Here is a 17,322-nt window from a genome sequence, read left to right as displayed (position 1 = left end):
TACTTTAGTTTTATTTTATTTTATATATTTCATTCTATTTAATTTGTTTGCTTGCATGGTTTTCTTACTGAATATTTCGACCATGGCTAGAATGCCAGAAGATGCTGTATGTTATTAATTTTCACATGAGTCTGGACAAATAAAGTCTCGAATTCTTGAAAGTCTGGAAATCTTGAAATGTTTACCGCACCTTCCCTTCTCACTCCGGGCCTGCAGGGGGCGCTGACAGACGTGTGTCGTGATGTCGTCACTTCCTGGCGGGTTTATTTCTCTCTGAAACTAAAGGATGTAAACACAACCACCGTCCACGTACCGAGAAGTGACAGTAAACAAAGCCTCACATGGAACAGCCGCTGAAAGCTTGTGAGAAGTTATGTTGAACTTGTATTTGTCAGTCGTAGCTGGTCGCTAACACTTTAACGTCTGTGTTTGATTTCAATTTACTGACAGCGTTAAGCTCGATTAAACAAAGTGAGATAGTTGAATTCAACTCCCATTAGTCCGGGGTGTGACCTCAGCAACGGTGAGTAGAAAATAAACTTCTTCAGACGTGCATTCGTATCATTATAAGTTTGTTTAAACTTTACGCTGCATTAAAAGAGGTGGACTCTTCTTAAACTGGGAGTGTTGGACCAAATTGCAATTTCTAGACAGTTGTAGTTTGAGTATTTATTATTTGCTATGCTTCCAGCCCACCCGAAAATATTTACCTTTTAGTATGTTTCGTATTTCTTGACTTTTTTCTTCACTTCCACCATAATTCTACTTCTATTTTTATTTATTGCAATTTCAGCAGTGTATAATATTGTTTCCCCATAAAGCCAGTTCATTAGACTCTGACAATCATACTTCTGCCTGCTAAGATCTTAATCCAAATTCAGGAGCATGTAACAGGAAGTAATTTATTATTTAATAGGTAAGTCTGCGATATTGAATTGACATGGACTTTTCCTTGTGAAGATCTTTCATCATCGCTCTCTGATGGACCAATCTGACAGCGTGAGAGACCTCAAGCACACGATGGAGGCTGTGGCCCTGAAAGACGGTCCTGCTCCCGACAGCTCCAACGCACGGAGGGACACCTCGCCCGCAAACATGCTGAGGTTCGTCTCTCACATCTGCTCGAACACTTCTGTTTTTAATACACTAGTGCAGTGCTTGCTCCAAACATGCCTGTTTTTGCAATGGGCTGTTTGCTTGGCCTGTGGTGATGCTGGTTGCAGTAATGGAGTTATGACAAGTAAAGACCAGCTGAAAGACACAGAACCCTGAAGCTGCACCACGGCTGCTGCTCAAAGAGCTTTTCTCTGGTTAATTATGAAGCTTGACTCAGTACGTAGAACGCTAAACTGGAGAATCAGTTGTTGTTGCTGTTGTATTGAAAACACTGTTGTCATGGTCAACAACGCCCCTTTTGTTGATGAGTCCCAGCCACCGCTGCTAAAGAGCCCTGCTTGCCTGTTTTTTCAAACTTTATTAATATTGAACGTATTGCATGTACACATCTCATCAAAGTGGAGACTTAACTTCCTTGACCCCTTAATATCACACATGCCAAGTATAAAGGCGATAAGATGAATTGTTCCCAATTAAAATACTACTTCTTGACATGACACTGCAGCTGTAATCTTTAGAATCTCTGAAATCACTCTCTTTTCAGAATAAAGCAGCAGATGTCCAACCAGTGTTTTGAGATGGCTGTACAGCTCAATGCAGGTATATATGTTTTTCATCACCTTGTAATATAATGAATTAAACAATTGAAGCATTAACATCTTTCTCTTTATTGTGAAAGGGAAAGCAAAGAGGTCATGCAGCACATCTGAAGCAGAGAGAGACTTGTGAGTATTTAACCAATGGGTTTTTATCTAAAACTTAAAAACAAATACAGGATTAAGTTCATTTTATAATTTACATTGTTGTAATGCAATATTTTTCATCTACGTTTCCAGACCAGATTACGTCAGTGAGCTGGAAAGAGTCAAGACAAATCATTTTAACAGCAGGTTGACACTGCATAGGTAAAGTGCTTTAAAAACATCCTTTATTCTCTTTGATGAATGATGGATTTCTCTGCATGTATTATAATACAATGTGAAAATATATGATCTTGAATCCGTAAACCCTTGGTTAACTTTGGAATTATCTGATTTAACTGGTGTTTTTCAGGATGCAGATGTGGCATGCAATTGGAGAAAAGCTGAAAGAAAACAATTCAGAGGCAGAGTGTGTTAACTCATAGCTGAAACAACTTTTACATTTATTTTGTTAACATTATATGATATTGATTGACAGCTTTGTACGTTTATATTTTTAGCGCACTGAAAGCTGTGAGCGATCGCTGCATGGCTTTTTGTTCACATATAAAACAACTTCAGAAAGTAAGTCGTCTCTTCTTCTATTGAGCAGATCGGAAGGAGCTCTGCAAGTTTTCTGTTTTACAAGTTGATACATGTATTCGAATAAACGTGTAAAATTGAGGTGATTTATTTACATTTTTTCTTCAGGGGTCCAGAGATCTTCAAGATGAAATTACAGAAATACAGAAGAAGAGACTTGGTATGTTCTGTGGTTCATTTCAAATTTTCACTTGATGGAGTTTTCTCATTTATTGTTTTGACAGAGTAGACTCACTTTGTCAATAATATTTGTGTGTGCATGTGTGTGTGTGTAGAGATGAAACGGCTCACACATGAGAAAATGAAAGAGATGGAGGAGCTGATGTCCAGGACAGAGCACCCGGACACAGAGAAGTACAAAGCGGTGCTAGAGAAAGGCAAGGCGAACCTGGAGAAATATAAAAAGCTGGCCATCATGACACAGAACGTACTGAGGGTAAATTGTACAAGATTAAAAAAACACATTCTATCACTTAAAGGTCTGACTGGTTAATGAGTGAAGTGAACTTAGCAGCGGGTGTATTGACACGTGTGTCTCTCCTCAGGGGATCCTGCTGGCCTGTAAAGTCAACTGGCTGGATGATCCCAAACTTCGAGACATCGCCATGACACTGGAGGAGATTCCCATCTCTGACTAGGAAAAGGAATCTTTTCACTCATATTTATGTTTCAGTGTTGCATTGTTTAACAGATAATAAAATTAAATATAAAACCAGCTATTCAAATTGTTATTACCTCCGTTATATTCTCAGTTTGTCTATCTTTTAGTTTATGTTAGGATTATACAAAACTACTGGACGGATTACCACAAATCTTGTTGGAGGGAAGTGGTGGGGGTCAGAAAAAAAGCCATTATATTTCAGTGTGGATCCAGGAATTTGTTTTTCCCTTTCTTCTATATTGTGAGATGTGGCGTTTTTTTTTCCACATTTTCATTGATTATTCTGAGAATAATAGAGGAATCTTGATGGAAAACTTGAAATCTATGAGTGTGCGATATTTAGTGCAGATCCAAATAAAAATCTGGTTGTAGTGAATTTAACGGTGGTTCCATAGGGGGACTGTCTGGCCTTGATGGTGGTTCATTGGAAAAAATAACTCCGTACATTTAAACAATTCTGCAACTGAATACAATTTTGAAGTTCCTGTGTACATTTGATATACGTATACATCAACTAATTCAATTTTAAAGTATTTTATATTTCCATTCTACAACATTTCAGAGGCAAACACTGCAGTTTTCTTACTTCAGTTAACTTATATAATGACAAGGGAAAGAATATACAAGGACACAAAAACAACTCATGATGATCCCAGTGATGTTGTAGTTCATGAAAGCGTTCAGCTGCCACTAGAGGGCGACACAGGAGGAGAGGAAAGCTTGAAATCGCTGAAGAAGAACGGAGGGTTTACACGTGTTTCAGGAGCCCGCACGGATTTATCTGCTACAACTGTCAACTTCGTGTTTGTGGATCTTCAAACGGAGCAAACATGCCGAAGGTGAAACGAGAGAAGAAAAGCAGGCAGCACCAGGAAGTCAAGAACCAAGGTTCGTCTCTACGGGGGAGGGGGTTAGCATTAGCACCACAGCTAGCATCACGGTCAGCTGCTGAGAGAAGAGTCAAACCCTCTGTATTTACAGTCTGTGGTCAAACCTCATCTTCATCATCGTGACGATACCAAACATTCACATCAGTGTCAAACACCATTAACAATGAATGGAGTTGTCATGTGTTATCAATAAAGTTTGGTTGTGAAGCTCACGTTCCCAGTTTGTTAAAAGGTAAACAAAGTAATTCAGACAATCTTTATTTAAACTGACATCTCAACACACTAGTCTATATCACTAAATCATTATTTAATGTCAAACTGATAAACAATGATGCGGTTTGTTCTTATATTTAATTTTAAACAATCATTAACTGCAAGTGAAAACTAGAAAATCATGTTTCTCTTTCTCTTATTGAATTCAACTGTTATTATTATTGTTTATTAACTGAATATTAACTCAACACATAATGTAAACTGACTATTTAATTTATGTTTATAAACTGTTTATAATGTATAAGAGTATTGTAGAAGTAGTTTGTTTCCTGGTCTTGTGACACTGTCCTGTTTACTGTCTGTCGCAGGGATCATGTTCAACACCGGCATCGGCCAGCACATCCTGAAGAATCCCCTGGTCGTCAATAGCATCATTGAAAAGGTGGGAGTGCACTCTGCCACTGAGATGTGAACGTACAGTTTAATTTCCACACACAAGCACCTCCGCAGACATACAAATGTATCGTCATTATACACAGTTTTCCTAATTCGTGTGTGTGTCCTTTGTTTCAGGCTGCTCTCAGGCCGACAGACGTGGTTCTGGAGGTGGGGCCCGGTACTGGAAACATGACGGTGAAACTGCTGGAGAAGGCTAAGAAGGTGAGAGAGCCAGAGTGCTACCAGGTCGAGATAGGAAAGTTGACATTTAAACTGCTGTGAGCAATCAAGTGAGTGTGTTGATGAAATCTCTGAGACAAAACGTGTCACTAAGAATACAAACACTTATGGGTGAAACTGGTCAGTAACAGGTGATACTGACGATGATGTAAACTTTGGAAGACGAGATTCAAGAGCTTTCTGGTGATGAGGGCTGATGTGAACTTCTCAAACAAGTTGCAGGGAGAAGGAGTCGTTGACCTCGCAGCAGAAATTATACGTCATGTCCCGACTCCTGCATGTTCCCGACAGTTCTTTGTGTTTGTGAGACAATCTCCTGCTGCGTTCTTCGTGTGCGAGAGGCAAACCACAGAAAAAGTCCGGACCTGAGTTCATGTCAGATTCTCATTGAATGAACACAAACTTTAGCATCACTATTAACAACCAACCAACAATTATCTGAAGGTGTTCGTTCTAAAGAGTAACTGATATTCCTGCAGGTGGTGGCCTGTGAGTTGGACGGCAGACTGGTGGCCGAGCTTCAGAAAAGAGTCCAGTGCACGTGAGTGACGACAACTGCACTGTGCCTCCATAATAGAGCCCGACAATACGTGATTTGTGTTTTTCGAGGCCAATAGAAAGAAATTGTCAATATTCCTCAGATGTAACCATAAACTTTTCTAAATAACTATAAGTAAATAAGAAAATGTATATATAATGTAGAACTTGATTTTAGAAAATAATTTTTTTCTAAATTAACACAAAATGTAAAAAATGCACATCTTTTCTGCATTGTTGATTTTTCTGTGAAAGGCTCATATCGGCAGGTTTTTATCGGCCAACCATAACTCAGCCGGGCTCTACACTGTGTATTGCATGGTGTCTACAATTGAACAGAAGTTGAAAATGTAATCTAATGAAAGGACGCTGTGTTTTTCCAACAGGCCCATGCAGACCAAACTTCAAATATTAGTTGGAGATGTATTAAAAACAGATCTGCCTTTCTTTGACGTCTGTGTGGCTAATTTACCGTACCAGGTAAATGGCTCTCCTCCTGCACGCAGCTGATCTGACAATATATCATTCACTGCATTTATCTGAATCTCTGCATTTCTCTATGCGTTGTGCAGATTTCATCACCGTTTGTCTTCAAGCTCCTGCTTCACCGACCTTTCTTCAGGTCAGAAAGTTTCAAAAAAAATCGTCAAAAGGTTTGAGCTCCACTGGTGTCATGTGCAGGTCGACCATACAGAAGCTCTTTTTGTTTCACTTCTGTTCAGGTGTGCCGTGTTGATGTTCCAGAGAGAGTTTGCCATGCGGCTGGTCGCCACACCGGGAGACAAGCTGTACTGCCGCCTGTCCATCAACACACAGCTCCTGGCTCGTGTCGACCACCTCATGAAGGTCGGTGTGCAAAAGCAACTCTGACACCACTGCATCACGACAGTGTCTTTGGAGGATTCACTTTCATCAAGATTGTTTTCCGTTGCAACAACCGTAGCTCGCTGTTGATGTTTCCCCTTTAATCAGGTGGGGAAGAATAATTTCCGCCCTCCCCCAAAAGTGGAGTCAAGTGTCGTCAGGATAGAACCGAAAAATCCCCCCCCTCCAGTTAACTTCCAGGTAGAGTTTCTTAAAATGGTTCCCACTGTGAGACTGTATTCTACGGTGGCCGAGGCTTCACACACAAGTGCATTAATGGAAAACTAAAATTACAAACCCACACGATGGAAACGCAACCACAACGGAAGTGAGCGACAACGGATGATGATGACAATGAAACAAATGTTGTGTTTTCGTTGTGTGGCTTTTGTAGTTGTGTTTTCGATAAATGCATTTGTGTGAGACGTCTCGGCCACCTTAGTATTTATAGCAGGAGATGAACTGTAGACATTTAACACTGTGCTCTCTTCACTCCTGGACAGGAATGGGACGGCCTGGTCAGAATAGCTTTCGTGAGGAAAAACAAAACACTCAGTGCAGCTTTCAAGTGAGTAACTAACCGCCTGCTGAAGCTGTTTCCACTCCACCTGCAGCCTCTTCTGCCAGTGTGGGGGGAAAAAACACCGTCAGTAATATGGATTTCTAATTTTCCAGGTCAACTGCTGTGGAACAGCTGCTGGAAAAGAACTACAGAATTCACTGCTCTGTGCACAATGTGGTGAGTGAAAATCCCAGTGTACAGCTCTGTCAGCCATGTGAGATTCTGACTAAATGCTGCCACTTGTTAGACACTCCTTAGTTTTTTGTCTGAATCTATAGTCTCGTGCTTCACCTTGACAGGAAGTGCCCACAGACTTCAGCATCGCCAAGAAGATTGAGAGCGTGTTGCAGGAGGTCGATTTCTGTGAGAAGAGAGCCCGGTCCATGGATATCGATGACTTCATGGTGTAAGTTTCTTCAAATTCCTTTTTACCAAAGAGTCTACCTGTTACAAAATGACTGACTTGTTTAATCGTGGGTATTTTTCTTCATCCTTCAGACTGCTGCACGCGTTGAACTCTGCAGGAATCCACTTTTCTTAAATGGCAGAGGTGACAGAAATGAAGCAGCTGTATGACTCCAGTCTTTGTGATGGGGGGGGGGGTTAGTGGTCATGTGAGTGGGAAGAAATCAGACAGTCTGACTCCGTTCTTCTTCTGGAGATTTGCTTGGAGGAACTGAATTTCCCATGTTGAACCACAAAGAATATGTAGAGGAAACATTGAAAGAGCTCATATTGAGCTTTTTACCCTGATGACTGTTAACTTTTGGGACTGGGACAACTTTTCACTGATGGAGGCTAAATAAGTTGCATGTGTGTATTTGTGAGTGAGAATTTGTCATCCATCAAAAATAGTCTGTAATAGATGATTATTCTAATAAAAAATCTGTCTGAAATTCTTTCAGTATTGGGGCCACATTGAAGAGAAAAAAATCAAGAGATTTGAAGAATAAACTCCTAATATGACAGGTAGTACGTCGTAATTTAATGAGTAAAAAGTCTTAATATTTCAAGCTTCCTGGAGTTTCTCCTGGATCCAAATCAATCATTGTTTCTTGAGAAACTATAAAACCTCTTTGAATATCACACCAATGTAACCAACGATATCCTCACAGCTGACCTCTGCTTGTTTGGCCAATTTTTCCAAGTCTGTGTTCTTTCTTCAGAATAGACTACAGTCTAAAGAGTCAAAAGTATTTAGTATTTTGTTATTTGTGAAACTATAAAGTTAATCAGATGAGATGTGGCTGATCTTCTGATTTTTGTTGTCATAACTCCACTGTGCATTGTCCTATCACCACCAAACTTCTGTCTCATGATCAGTCAAAGCCTGAACAACTCTGTCAATACTTCCTCAGGGTCATAGCGCCACCTACTGATTCGCCATGAAACAGGTACTTTGTAAATCCACTCTGCATTGTCCAACTGGCCCCGAAAATACTAACCTTTGATCACAATCTTGACCTAAACAGCTCCATATATTAATACTAGTGCAGGGTCATAGCACCACCTATTGATCAGTGTGAAGATGAAGTTGTCAGAGAAAGTACAAAGAAGTATAAAAAAATAATAATTTAAGAAGGAGAGGAAACTAAACATTAATGAAAAAAAATCTACTAAAAGAAAGAAAACATATTTTCCTTCCTGAGTTTTCTTATAAGACCATATTGAGTGATCAAACATCAAATGAGATTCCTTGAGTCTGGTTTTTCCTTTTTTAATGTTTCACGGCTGCTCTTGACAGCCTGAGTTGTGCTGAACATCTAGTGGTTACATTTCTGAATGTGCCACTTAAATCTCTTCGGCCTCCAGTCACTAAAGAGCACGTGGCCTCTTGGGATTGATCTGCTTACTGGCCTGCTCCTCCTCCTGGAAAGTAGAGCGGAATGACTTCACTTTATCTGTCGAAGAGAGGAAGAGACATCATTGTAAAACAGAAGTGATTCGTTTTTGTGCGTCGTCATCGAAATGTGTCTCCACTGGACTCGTACCTCGGAGCTCGATGAGGATTTCTATTTTCTGGTCTAGGATCTGCTCCAGCTGAGTGGCGTACGACTCAACATCATAATCCACCTCCTCTGTCATCTCCAGCAGCTCCTTTTCATTCTCCAGCCACCGGATCGACTCCTGCTCACAGAGAAAGGTGCTTCATTAGTTAATGAAATCCAACCAGAAACACAGAAGAACAACATCTTAACTAGCACAGCCTTTACAAATGATACCAGTGTGAGCTTTTTGAGAGAGAACATGAAAACTACAACTCCTTTGTTACCCACAGTTGCTAAAATAATGAGTGATGTCAAAATTGATGTTTAATAATATCCTGCATTTATTAATACTAATGGTAAGACATGGCTGTGTTAGTTCCAGCTTTATTTGCATACCTAAAGCAGTTGGGATATACTGTCTTCATATATGGACATAAAAAGTCATACAGAGGCGAGCTGCAGTATTTAGGGCATCTTCACACATAAAATCGGACAAAGCGTTATGTCTTAATTAAATGTTTACCTTAATGATAAGATAAGTTTTAGTCTCCCAGGGTTTTTAAGGGAGCAGACTATAAAAGACTTTTATACGACATGTATAACCCATACTTGATATTGACTGGTTTTTAGATGGGCATGCATCTGAAATGTATTTGTTGTCAATTCAGACATTGTGTTTTGTACTTTTTTGAATGAAGGGCATTCAAATTCAGTCTTTTTGTTTGAATGGAGAAAATTAATGACCTGCTTCATCATCATGGTTCGAATACCAGCAAAATGAGTGTCCATGTCGTTTACACATGATATCGTCTGAGGCAAAGACACCAAGCAATCCTGCGAGCTGCTTCCACTTCTTTTTCCTTCTTCTATTGTTTAATGCGTTCGCAACTTTGTGCAATTGGTCCGAAAGTTCAAACTATCAAAGAAAATGTCTTCACTTTGCAAACGGACCGCACCAAGGTTTTGCTCTGTCCAGACCAAGACCACCTAAGGCCAAATCTGTTGTCTGTTGGTCCAGACCAACGTCCGGGGCACCTTTCAAATCTGGTCTTTTAGTTAAAAAGTGGAAAGGTCCACAGCGACCTCATTGTAAGTTTTCTTCAGTGCTCTTACCTGGAAAACAGCTCGGTGGTCCTCTGGGACCTGAACCTCCATCTCCACTACCTGAGACACGGCCCTATGGAAGGTAAATAGCTGGGGAGACACCTCCTCCTCCTGGAAAACATTTACAAGAGTTCACAGCTTTTCATTTTTAATTTAATTATTTTACATTAATAAGTTTATTGTATTTGTATTACTTGAACTAATAATGTATTAAGTTTAACGCTTTACTACTAACCATGTCAAGCTGTGTCAAAAGGGTCTGAAGACATTGATAATGTAGGCATAAGATTACTGTGACTTTTCGTCAAACGCCATATCAGTGGCATGGTGTTAAAGTTCGACGAATTTTATTTTATTTTATTTTGTCTGCCTGTTTTTATTAAAAAAATTGGGACAGACAGGCAGACGGATTTGATTTTTTATTTTTTATTTTTTTTATTTTTTTATTTCTTTATTTATTTTATTTATTTTATTTATTTTATTTATTTTATTTATTTTATTTATTTTATTTATTTTATTTATATATTCCATACCCATAATCGTACTTACATTCTGCTCACAGAGCAGGTTGAAGTCGTCTCTCTGTGGCGGGATACTCAGCCACTGCTCATCTAAAAGATCCAGCTGATTGACAGCGTGGATGTTGGGTCGACCACCCTCCATCACTTGGTTGGTGTCCACAGTCAGCTCCTTGACTCTGCAGAGAAAAGACAATGAGCTGGTCAGGCAGAGTTTCCCGCGGCGCAGACCCACTCTGAGCGTGGCTGCTGTTTGAACTGGAGGTGCAGCGTTAATGGTCGGGTCAAAAGCGTTCATGAATGTAAAGTACAATTCAATCAAATACATGCCACCTAACGACTGAGCTCATGTTTAATCAAGCCTCAGTCAGCTAATAAGATATCAGCACCTTGGACCTAACCTGCGGGTACAGTGGTAACTATTCAGGAACATGTGAGAGGGATTACCCGCTCAGCATTTGATCCAAACAAAAGCCCATCTTTGATACTTTTACTAAGTGACGTGTGACCCCAGACCAGGTATCAGCGTGCCCTTATCTTCTTGTTTGCACAGATTACCGACTGTAGAATTCAATTGAATCCTATCAATTTGTAAACCTAGGAGCTTGCTGCCTGTAGCCTTATGACCACATCGGTCAGAGTTGCAGATTATTTTCCTTCGAGAGGCTGCAACAAACTTTCCCTCTCCAAGGGGAGAACGGAGGAGAGAGCAGTGGAAACGCTGAGGATATTAGTAGCTATGTTACTTTGTAAAACATTATTTTTTCATTTAGCTCAACATATTCCCACCTGTTAGCGTAGCGTAGTGTGTTGAGTGTATTTTCACAGGATGTCAGACCAGGAGAGATTGTTGCAATCTGTGGAGATGAAGAAAGAGGATCATTAAGATTAATGTCATGTATGGCAGAGGTGAGACAACACGTTAGTTACAAAAACAGAGAACTGACCATGCATGTGCGTGAATTTTCCCCAATGAAGGAGTCTCTCAGGACCTGGGTCAGCTTACTGGCTCTAAATGGAGTATGGGGCTTGTTGAGGCCTAGAGCCCTGATGCACTCCTGAATCATGAAGAAAGGGAGTGTGATCATTTAGAAAAGCAATTGAGTGATTATGAAATAAAGTGAAACGCTTGATTCTCTACAAAGAGAGCAACTCCCCGCCTACAGACCTTCAGTGCCAGCAGGCTTTTGTTAATCTCAGCTCCTTCCAGTTGCATCTGGCGGTCAGCACTCGACGTGTCAGCGCCCCTCTCGTTTCCTGCGAGGTCGATGAGGGAGAACTTGCCGTGCATCTTGCCCTTCCTCCGAAGAATTATCTGGAATACGGCGTGGCTGCGAGATGAGTGAGCGTTGGCTGATGTCTGCCCTGATGTTCTAGGAGAGAGAGCAATCAGACATAAAGATGAACAAAAGGTAAACGAGGGTGCAGAGAAAATGCACCTGCCAGAAAAATTTGATCATAATAATATTAAGTGCAAAATAACAAATTCTGAGTCGTGAGATTGCACCACTAACAACTAGATTGCCTGAGTTTCTGTTTTCTTACCTGCAGCTGTTTCCAACTTCTATCAGTTTCAGGACGTCCTCTGTGCACTTCACGTCCTTCTCTTGAAGCCCCACAATCTGCACCTGCTGTTTGCCATCCTCCAGCACCCTCAGCTTAGTTTTACGATTCAGCAGGTCAAACACCTAAAAGGTACACACAGCAAAACAACAACAAAAACTCATGATTACCTTTAGTGCTGTGGCGATTATATGCCATTGACTATAATTAAAACTATATTTTGTCAATAAATACAATTCAATTTTAAATATTACCAATATGAATAATTCAAAACATGTAATACATTAATAGGCAAGTTATTAATGTATGAAATCTATGATCACTCTAACCACCAGTGATCATTAAAGTATTTCGATATTACATTTGTGAGCATAATTAATTTGCTGAAAATACTTTTTTTTTTACAATGTTAAAAATGACATTCACTTCGAGCATCTTTGTTTTTCAAACTTTCTATAGATATTGTGAAAATACCCTTACCATGAAACATTTTAAAGTTAATAACACATGACTTGCCTTTCCAATGTAGATTTCAAAGAAGGTTGCATACACTTGTAGATCTAATTTCTCGTAGTTTGGTTTCTTCAACAGGAGAAATACATCCCGAGCTGCAAGAAAAGAGATGAGCGATTGAAACATTTAACATAAATTACATTTGAACAACTTCCATAATTAGAACACAACAAATTAGCTGAGAAAACAAAGTTTACGGACTTACCAGCTAAAGCATAAATTCCTTTGGAGCAGTTTTGGTTCTTCCCAGAGAAATCTCCACCCATAGTCTAAAATAAAGGACACAGCAAAATAAGGGAGGTGACATTTTGAAGTTATTTGCAATAAAATTCCTCCAAACTCTTTTTGGAAAAATTAGGTTTCTTCTGTTTTAAGAAATGTGTTTTTTGGCTTTTCATTGAATGTAACTCACGTGTGTTTTTCCGCTGCCCGTCTGTCCGTAGGCGAAGCAAGTGGCCATGCCTCTCTCAAAGATGGTCTCCACTAGAGGTCTGGCAGTGAACCTGCAGTGAAACACAGAGCACACATCCATTCACTACTCCTCCTGCCAAAGATATAACATCGAACCATTTTACAAACAAAAAGGAGACATGTTAGTTATTCAATCAGTTCTGTAAAACAATGCATTATCCCTATCACACTGACTACTCCTGTGTAACTTGTGCCTGTTAGAACAAGCACATGAAATGGCTTGTTCTCATGTTGTTACAAACCTGTAAACCATCTCGTTGGTGGTGCTTTCATCAAAAGCGTAGTCTAAGCGGAATGTCTGGTTTTCCAGGTATCGAGTCAGGTCCACTTTTTGTTTCGGTTCATGCACCATCACCACATCCTTACTGGGGATGGTGATCACATCCAAATCCTTCCTGGACAATTCTGCAAATCAACAAAAAAAAGACTTATAATACTTTTATTTTTAATAAAATATGATGTGTGACAGTTGCTCACAAAGATAAAAGACCTTACCTTTTTTGTTGAGTGGACGTTTCCTCACACAAACACATATTCTGTGCTCTTCAATCTGGTGAAACAGAGTAGGACTTTTTAATTATAGTGACTGACGGCTAGCAAACAACAATCAAGAAAGAAGAAGAAAAAATAGTCTACTCACCAAATCTGATGCAGTCAGTGGCTGGCAGTCTAGACTGGCTCGGAAATCTCGGATCATGTACATGATCTCATAGTTAGGAATGGTTGTATCCACCTCCTGAAAAAAAATGACAAGAGGGAGATGTATTCACTTATCAGAAAATCATGTAATGTATTTCAGGATATCAGCTCAGTACCATTACTGATTGATGATCAAGATTAATTAAATAAATTCAGAAAGTTGAATGATATTGTTGTACCTGAGCTCTCCTCTCCCTGAGCTCCTGTTGCTGAAGCCGACGCCTCTCTCTCTTCTCCTGCAGTTTCTCCACCTCTTTCACACAAGTCGACTTCCTCCTCATTGCTATAAAGACAAGAGAGACTGTAACTCTGCTCCCTTTCACTGCCAATATGCCATCAGCTTCTCTTTTAAGATATGTCTCTTCCTCTCTCATGCCTCTTCCAATCCATTTCTTCTTTTTCCTTGATCTGCACACTTGACTTGAGCAGCATCTTTCTCTCAGTGCATCTTTCCTTTCTCTCATACGGCCTTCGCTCAAACAGAAGGGGGATACCTTGGCCTATTTCCAACTAAGGTAGAACAGTGATAGTATTCAAGCACAGAACAGGATGCGGTGTCTTGCACACAGTGGCCCCAGTATAACAGCAGCTGGTTTCTCTACATAACTAACATAAGGACTTTACAATCTGCTCAAAACATGCAGAGGGCATGTTGTTTTGCTCTCTCTTCATTCATCACTTCTATTTGCATCCAAAGACACAACTGGACCAGAGGACTTGCCGTGTAAGATATGTGCTTTGTATTAGGACAAGTCAGTCGGGCCCAGGTCTGTTTAACATTAAGTGAACCTGACAAGACCCAGCTAGCCAAGCTAGTGCTGGCCGATATGGCCTAAAACAAATATTGCGATGTTTTTAGGCTGTATCGTGATACACGATATACATCTCAATATTTTGAAAACACCTCTAAATCACTGTACAAATGTTAAATTCGTAAAAGTCCAAAGGAAGTTTCTAAACTAGCGGACATTAGTAATTTCCAATGGTCCCTGAATACACCTTGTTGGAAGATAACAGCAGACATTTTGTCTTAAAACACGGTGTAAATTACCTCGTTTGAAGCTCAAAGAGAATTACATGCTACTTTAAACATTCACATGACAATTTATACTCAATGGTCACGATATAGTCATTTTATACATCATGCGTGGTAGAAACCGCAATACATCGAGTTTATACGATATCCCGCCCACTCCTAAGCCAAGCCATCTTTATTATACTGCAACAAACGTGCAAAGCTGACAGCAGACAAGCCTCGTTTTTCATCCATCACCAGGACAATAAACAGACAAACTTTTGAAAAGCTCTATTTTACCCATCAACCGGCTGCCCAACCACCTGCCCCCTTGACCCCATCCCATCTCACATATTGCTCCCGACCTTATTCCTTTTCTCACCCATCTTATAAACACTTCCCTGTCAACAGGCTGTTTCCCTAACTCTCTGAAGGAGGCAAGAGTAAACCCTCTCCTGAAGAAACCAACCCTCAACCCGTCTGAAGTAATCAACTACAGACCGGTCTCTCTTCTTCCCTTTCTTTCCAAAACTCTTGAGTGAACTTTCTTTAATCATCTCTCCTCCCAACTTCACCATAACAACCTTCTTGATCCTCACCAGTCTGGTTTCAAGGCAGGCCACTCAACTCAGACTGCCCTCCTTGCTGGGTCCGAGCAGCCTCTCTCTCCTCTGTCCTTATTCTTCTGGATCTTTCTGCTGCATTTGACAGAGTGAACCACCAGATCCTTATTGTCTCCCTTTCTTATTTCCTGTAGATTCATGCTGCACAACATCAGAAGAATACGCCCCCTTCTCACTCAGAAGGCAGCGCAGGTTCTGGTCCAGGCTCTGGTCATCTCACGCCTAGACTACTGTAACTCCCTCCTGGCAGGTCTACCAGCTAGTGCCATCCGACCTCTGCAGCTCCTCCAGAATGCAGCAGCTCGACTGGTCTTTAACCAACCTAAATTACCTCACACTACTCCGCTTCACTGGCTACTAGTGGCTTCCCGCATCCGTTTCAAAACATTAGTACTTGTGTACCGTGCTGCGAACAGATCGGGTCCAGTTTACATCCAGGGCATGGTCAAACCTCACACCCCAGCCTGTTCACTCCGCTCTGAATCTGCCAATCGGCTTGTTGCTCCCTCACTGCGAGCTAAACATTCATCAATATCACGACTGTTTGCTGTCCTGGCTCCTAAATGGTTGAATGAGCGCCCCCAATGACATCAGGACATCAGAAAGTCTACACAACTTCAGCCGCAAACTAAAAACACACCTCTTCCGACTATACCTTGAATTAAAGTTTAAACTAACAATTTAGTAGCACTTAAATGGCCACTACTTATAGCACTTTGTAGTTTGGCTTTCTTGAAGAAATTGTACTTTCTTGATTCTTGTTGTTCTGGGTTTCTACCCTCATGCACTTATTGTAAGTCACTTTGGATAAAAGCGTCAGCTAAATGAAATGTAATGTAAAGTTCATCAAATGACAGTGAGCATTTGAAAGGAAAGGAGAATAAAGAAAAAGGTAATTGTTGCCATCTGAGCCTGGAGGAGCATGGCAGAGTGCCACAGGCTTTTCCACATGTGCTTGTGTGTTTGACTCAGCAGAAATCAGACGGATAAAAGAAAGCACAGTCAAACAGCAGCACAAACCTTTTTTTTAAAAACTTGTCTAATACCCTGAAGGTCTGTCTGCTGGATGGATTTGTTGTGCTACTTCACCACCACACCACAGCTCTGAATAGTATCTGGCAGACATTTTGGGTGTACAATCTTCTCTTAAGGACTAGATTAATCTCAGATTCTATTGGGTACTCTATTAGAATCACCATGAAGCACTTAGGGCAGGGGAAACATGCAGGTGATACAAACAAAGCTGTCCAGACTCCTTTCTGGATATCAGGGGATGTAAGGCCTCTGTGATACACATTTAGTCAGCCAAAACTTGAGATGTTAAAATGGTGATGATTTTTTTTTTGCAGGTGGCCCAGAATCAAATGATCCAATCCTGAATTTAAAAGAAGAAAAAAAATGAAAATACAGTATTGTTTTGAGGATGTTACCATTCTGTAGTTGCTGTTGAGTCTGAGCTAGATTGGGCAGCACAGGCTGCTGTGATGGAGGCGGTGGCCCCGGCTCTGGTTGCTGAGGCTGATGGGGTCTTGCCCGGGTCGGAATCACTGATAACACAAAAAAGATTAAGAACAAGCCTGTCTGACTCATATGCTCCTAAAACAACACTTGTAAGATTGAGATTAAAATAGAACCCTCAGTTTTAAATAGAATATTTAAACAACTTAAAACGTTTTTGTCCACAGTGGACTCCGACGCAAAAGTAGCAACTCAATTTATTGAGTCGTAATTAAAAACTAAGGCTGCGATCAGTACTGTGCGGACCTGAGCACATGTTGGAGGGCGAACAGGTAAAGTGCGAAACGGCTCCTTGTTGCGTGTGTTCTGTGCATCGCGGGAACTATAAACACATCAGTTCAATTCCATCTAGTGTAGACCACACGGTGAAAATTTGATATAATTGAATTAAAATGGTAAAAGAGGCTTACTTTCTTTGGCAGTAGGTGTTGCTATCACTATAACTAAGAGTAATAGATCTGTTTAGGTCAAAAACACTCGTTTCTCTTCAGATCGTACAAATCTTT

The 17,322-nt window shown here is 40.5% G+C and overlaps 3 protein-coding genes across 4 annotated transcripts; 2 read left to right on the top strand and 1 right to left on the bottom strand.

The window, feature by feature from the left end:
* Positions 1 to 246: 246 nt before the first annotated feature.
* cenph (centromere protein H) lies at positions 247 to 3,084 on the top strand. Its single transcript, XM_061072073.1, has 11 exons — positions 247 to 363; positions 451 to 523; positions 961 to 1,103; positions 1,661 to 1,716; positions 1,796 to 1,841; positions 1,953 to 2,021; positions 2,170 to 2,226; positions 2,318 to 2,381; positions 2,508 to 2,559; positions 2,675 to 2,835; positions 2,945 to 3,084. Exons 3-11 carry the CDS (start codon positions 982 to 984, stop codon positions 3,035 to 3,037), a joined length of 720 nt encoding a protein of 239 aa, XP_060928056.1. The 5' UTR covers positions 247 to 363; positions 451 to 523; positions 961 to 981; the 3' UTR covers positions 3,038 to 3,084.
* Positions 3,085 to 3,799: 715 nt separating this feature from the next.
* dimt1l (DIM1 dimethyladenosine transferase 1-like (S. cerevisiae)) lies at positions 3,800 to 7,977 on the top strand. 2 transcript variants are annotated; one of them, XM_061071499.1, is made up of 13 exons: positions 3,800 to 3,948; positions 4,532 to 4,605; positions 4,737 to 4,823; positions 5,321 to 5,382; positions 5,765 to 5,858; positions 5,951 to 6,000; positions 6,101 to 6,224; positions 6,351 to 6,443; positions 6,746 to 6,810; positions 6,918 to 6,981; positions 7,104 to 7,210; positions 7,303 to 7,354; positions 7,710 to 7,977. In XM_061071499.1, exons 1-12 carry the CDS (start codon positions 3,891 to 3,893, stop codon positions 7,343 to 7,345), a joined length of 921 nt encoding a protein of 306 aa, XP_060927482.1. In that variant the 5' UTR covers positions 3,800 to 3,890; the 3' UTR covers positions 7,346 to 7,354; positions 7,710 to 7,977. The 2 variants fall into 2 exon arrangements, with proteins under 2 accessions (XP_060927482.1, XP_060927481.1); XM_061071498.1 differs by lacking the exon at positions 7,710 to 7,977 and having other exon boundaries at positions 7,303 to 7,703.
* A 623-nt stretch (positions 7,978 to 8,600) lies between these two features.
* Positions 8,601 to 13,941, bottom strand: LOC133002041 (kinesin-like protein KIF2A). The gene is made up of 15 exons (XM_061071776.1): positions 13,840 to 13,941; positions 13,602 to 13,697; positions 13,457 to 13,511; positions 13,204 to 13,366; positions 12,903 to 12,993; positions 12,696 to 12,759; positions 12,494 to 12,585; positions 11,960 to 12,102; positions 11,583 to 11,787; positions 11,362 to 11,472; positions 11,204 to 11,271; positions 10,446 to 10,593; positions 9,906 to 10,007; positions 8,796 to 8,931; positions 8,601 to 8,705 (listed from the first exon to the last, which is right to left on the bottom strand). Exons 1-15 carry the CDS (start codon positions 13,939 to 13,941, stop codon positions 8,620 to 8,622), a joined length of 1,662 nt encoding a protein of 553 aa, XP_060927759.1. The 3' UTR covers positions 8,601 to 8,619.
* Positions 13,942 to 17,322: the final 3,381 nt, after the last annotated feature.

This window comes from Limanda limanda, chromosome 5, assembly GCF_963576545.1.
Source record: "Limanda limanda chromosome 5, fLimLim1.1, whole genome shotgun sequence".
NCBI classification, from domain to species: domain Eukaryota; kingdom Metazoa; phylum Chordata; class Actinopteri; order Pleuronectiformes; family Pleuronectidae; genus Limanda; species Limanda limanda.
Note: the sequence above shows the minus strand (reverse complement) of the source record. Positions and strands in the feature narration are given on the sequence as shown.

Bases quoted from the DNA above. Each gene is read 5' to 3' on its own strand.
- cenph (XM_061072073.1), top strand. From the start codon at position 982: ATGGACCAATCTGACAGCGTGAGAGACCTCAAGCACACGATGGAGGCT. The intron at 1,717-1,795 runs GTATATATGTTT...TTATTGTGAAAG, and splicing joins GGCTGTACAGCTCAATGCAG to GGAAAGCAAAGAGGTCATGC. The intron at 2,022-2,169 runs GTAAAGTGCTTT...GGTGTTTTTCAG, and splicing joins AGCAGGTTGACACTGCATAG to GATGCAGATGTGGCATGCAA.
- dimt1l (XM_061071499.1), top strand. From the start codon at position 3,891: ATGCCGAAGGTGAAACGAGAGAAGAAAAGCAGGCAGCACCAGGAAGTC. The intron at 6,811-6,917 runs GTGAGTAACTAA...CTAATTTTCCAG, and splicing joins ACACTCAGTGCAGCTTTCAA to GTCAACTGCTGTGGAACAGC. The intron at 6,982-7,103 runs GTGAGTGAAAAT...TCACCTTGACAG, and splicing joins ACTGCTCTGTGCACAATGTG to GAAGTGCCCACAGACTTCAG.
- LOC133002041 (XM_061071776.1), bottom strand. From the start codon at position 13,941: ATGAGGAGGAAGTCGACTTGTGTGAAAGAGGTGGAGAAACTGCAGGAG. The intron at 13,512-13,601 runs GTGAGTAGACTA...CTGTTTCACCAG, and splicing joins CACTGACTGCATCAGATTTG to ATTGAAGAGCACAGAATATG. The intron at 10,594-11,203 runs GTGGGAATATGT...TTTTCTCTGCAG, and splicing joins ACACTACGCTACGCTAACAG to AGTCAAGGAGCTGACTGTGG.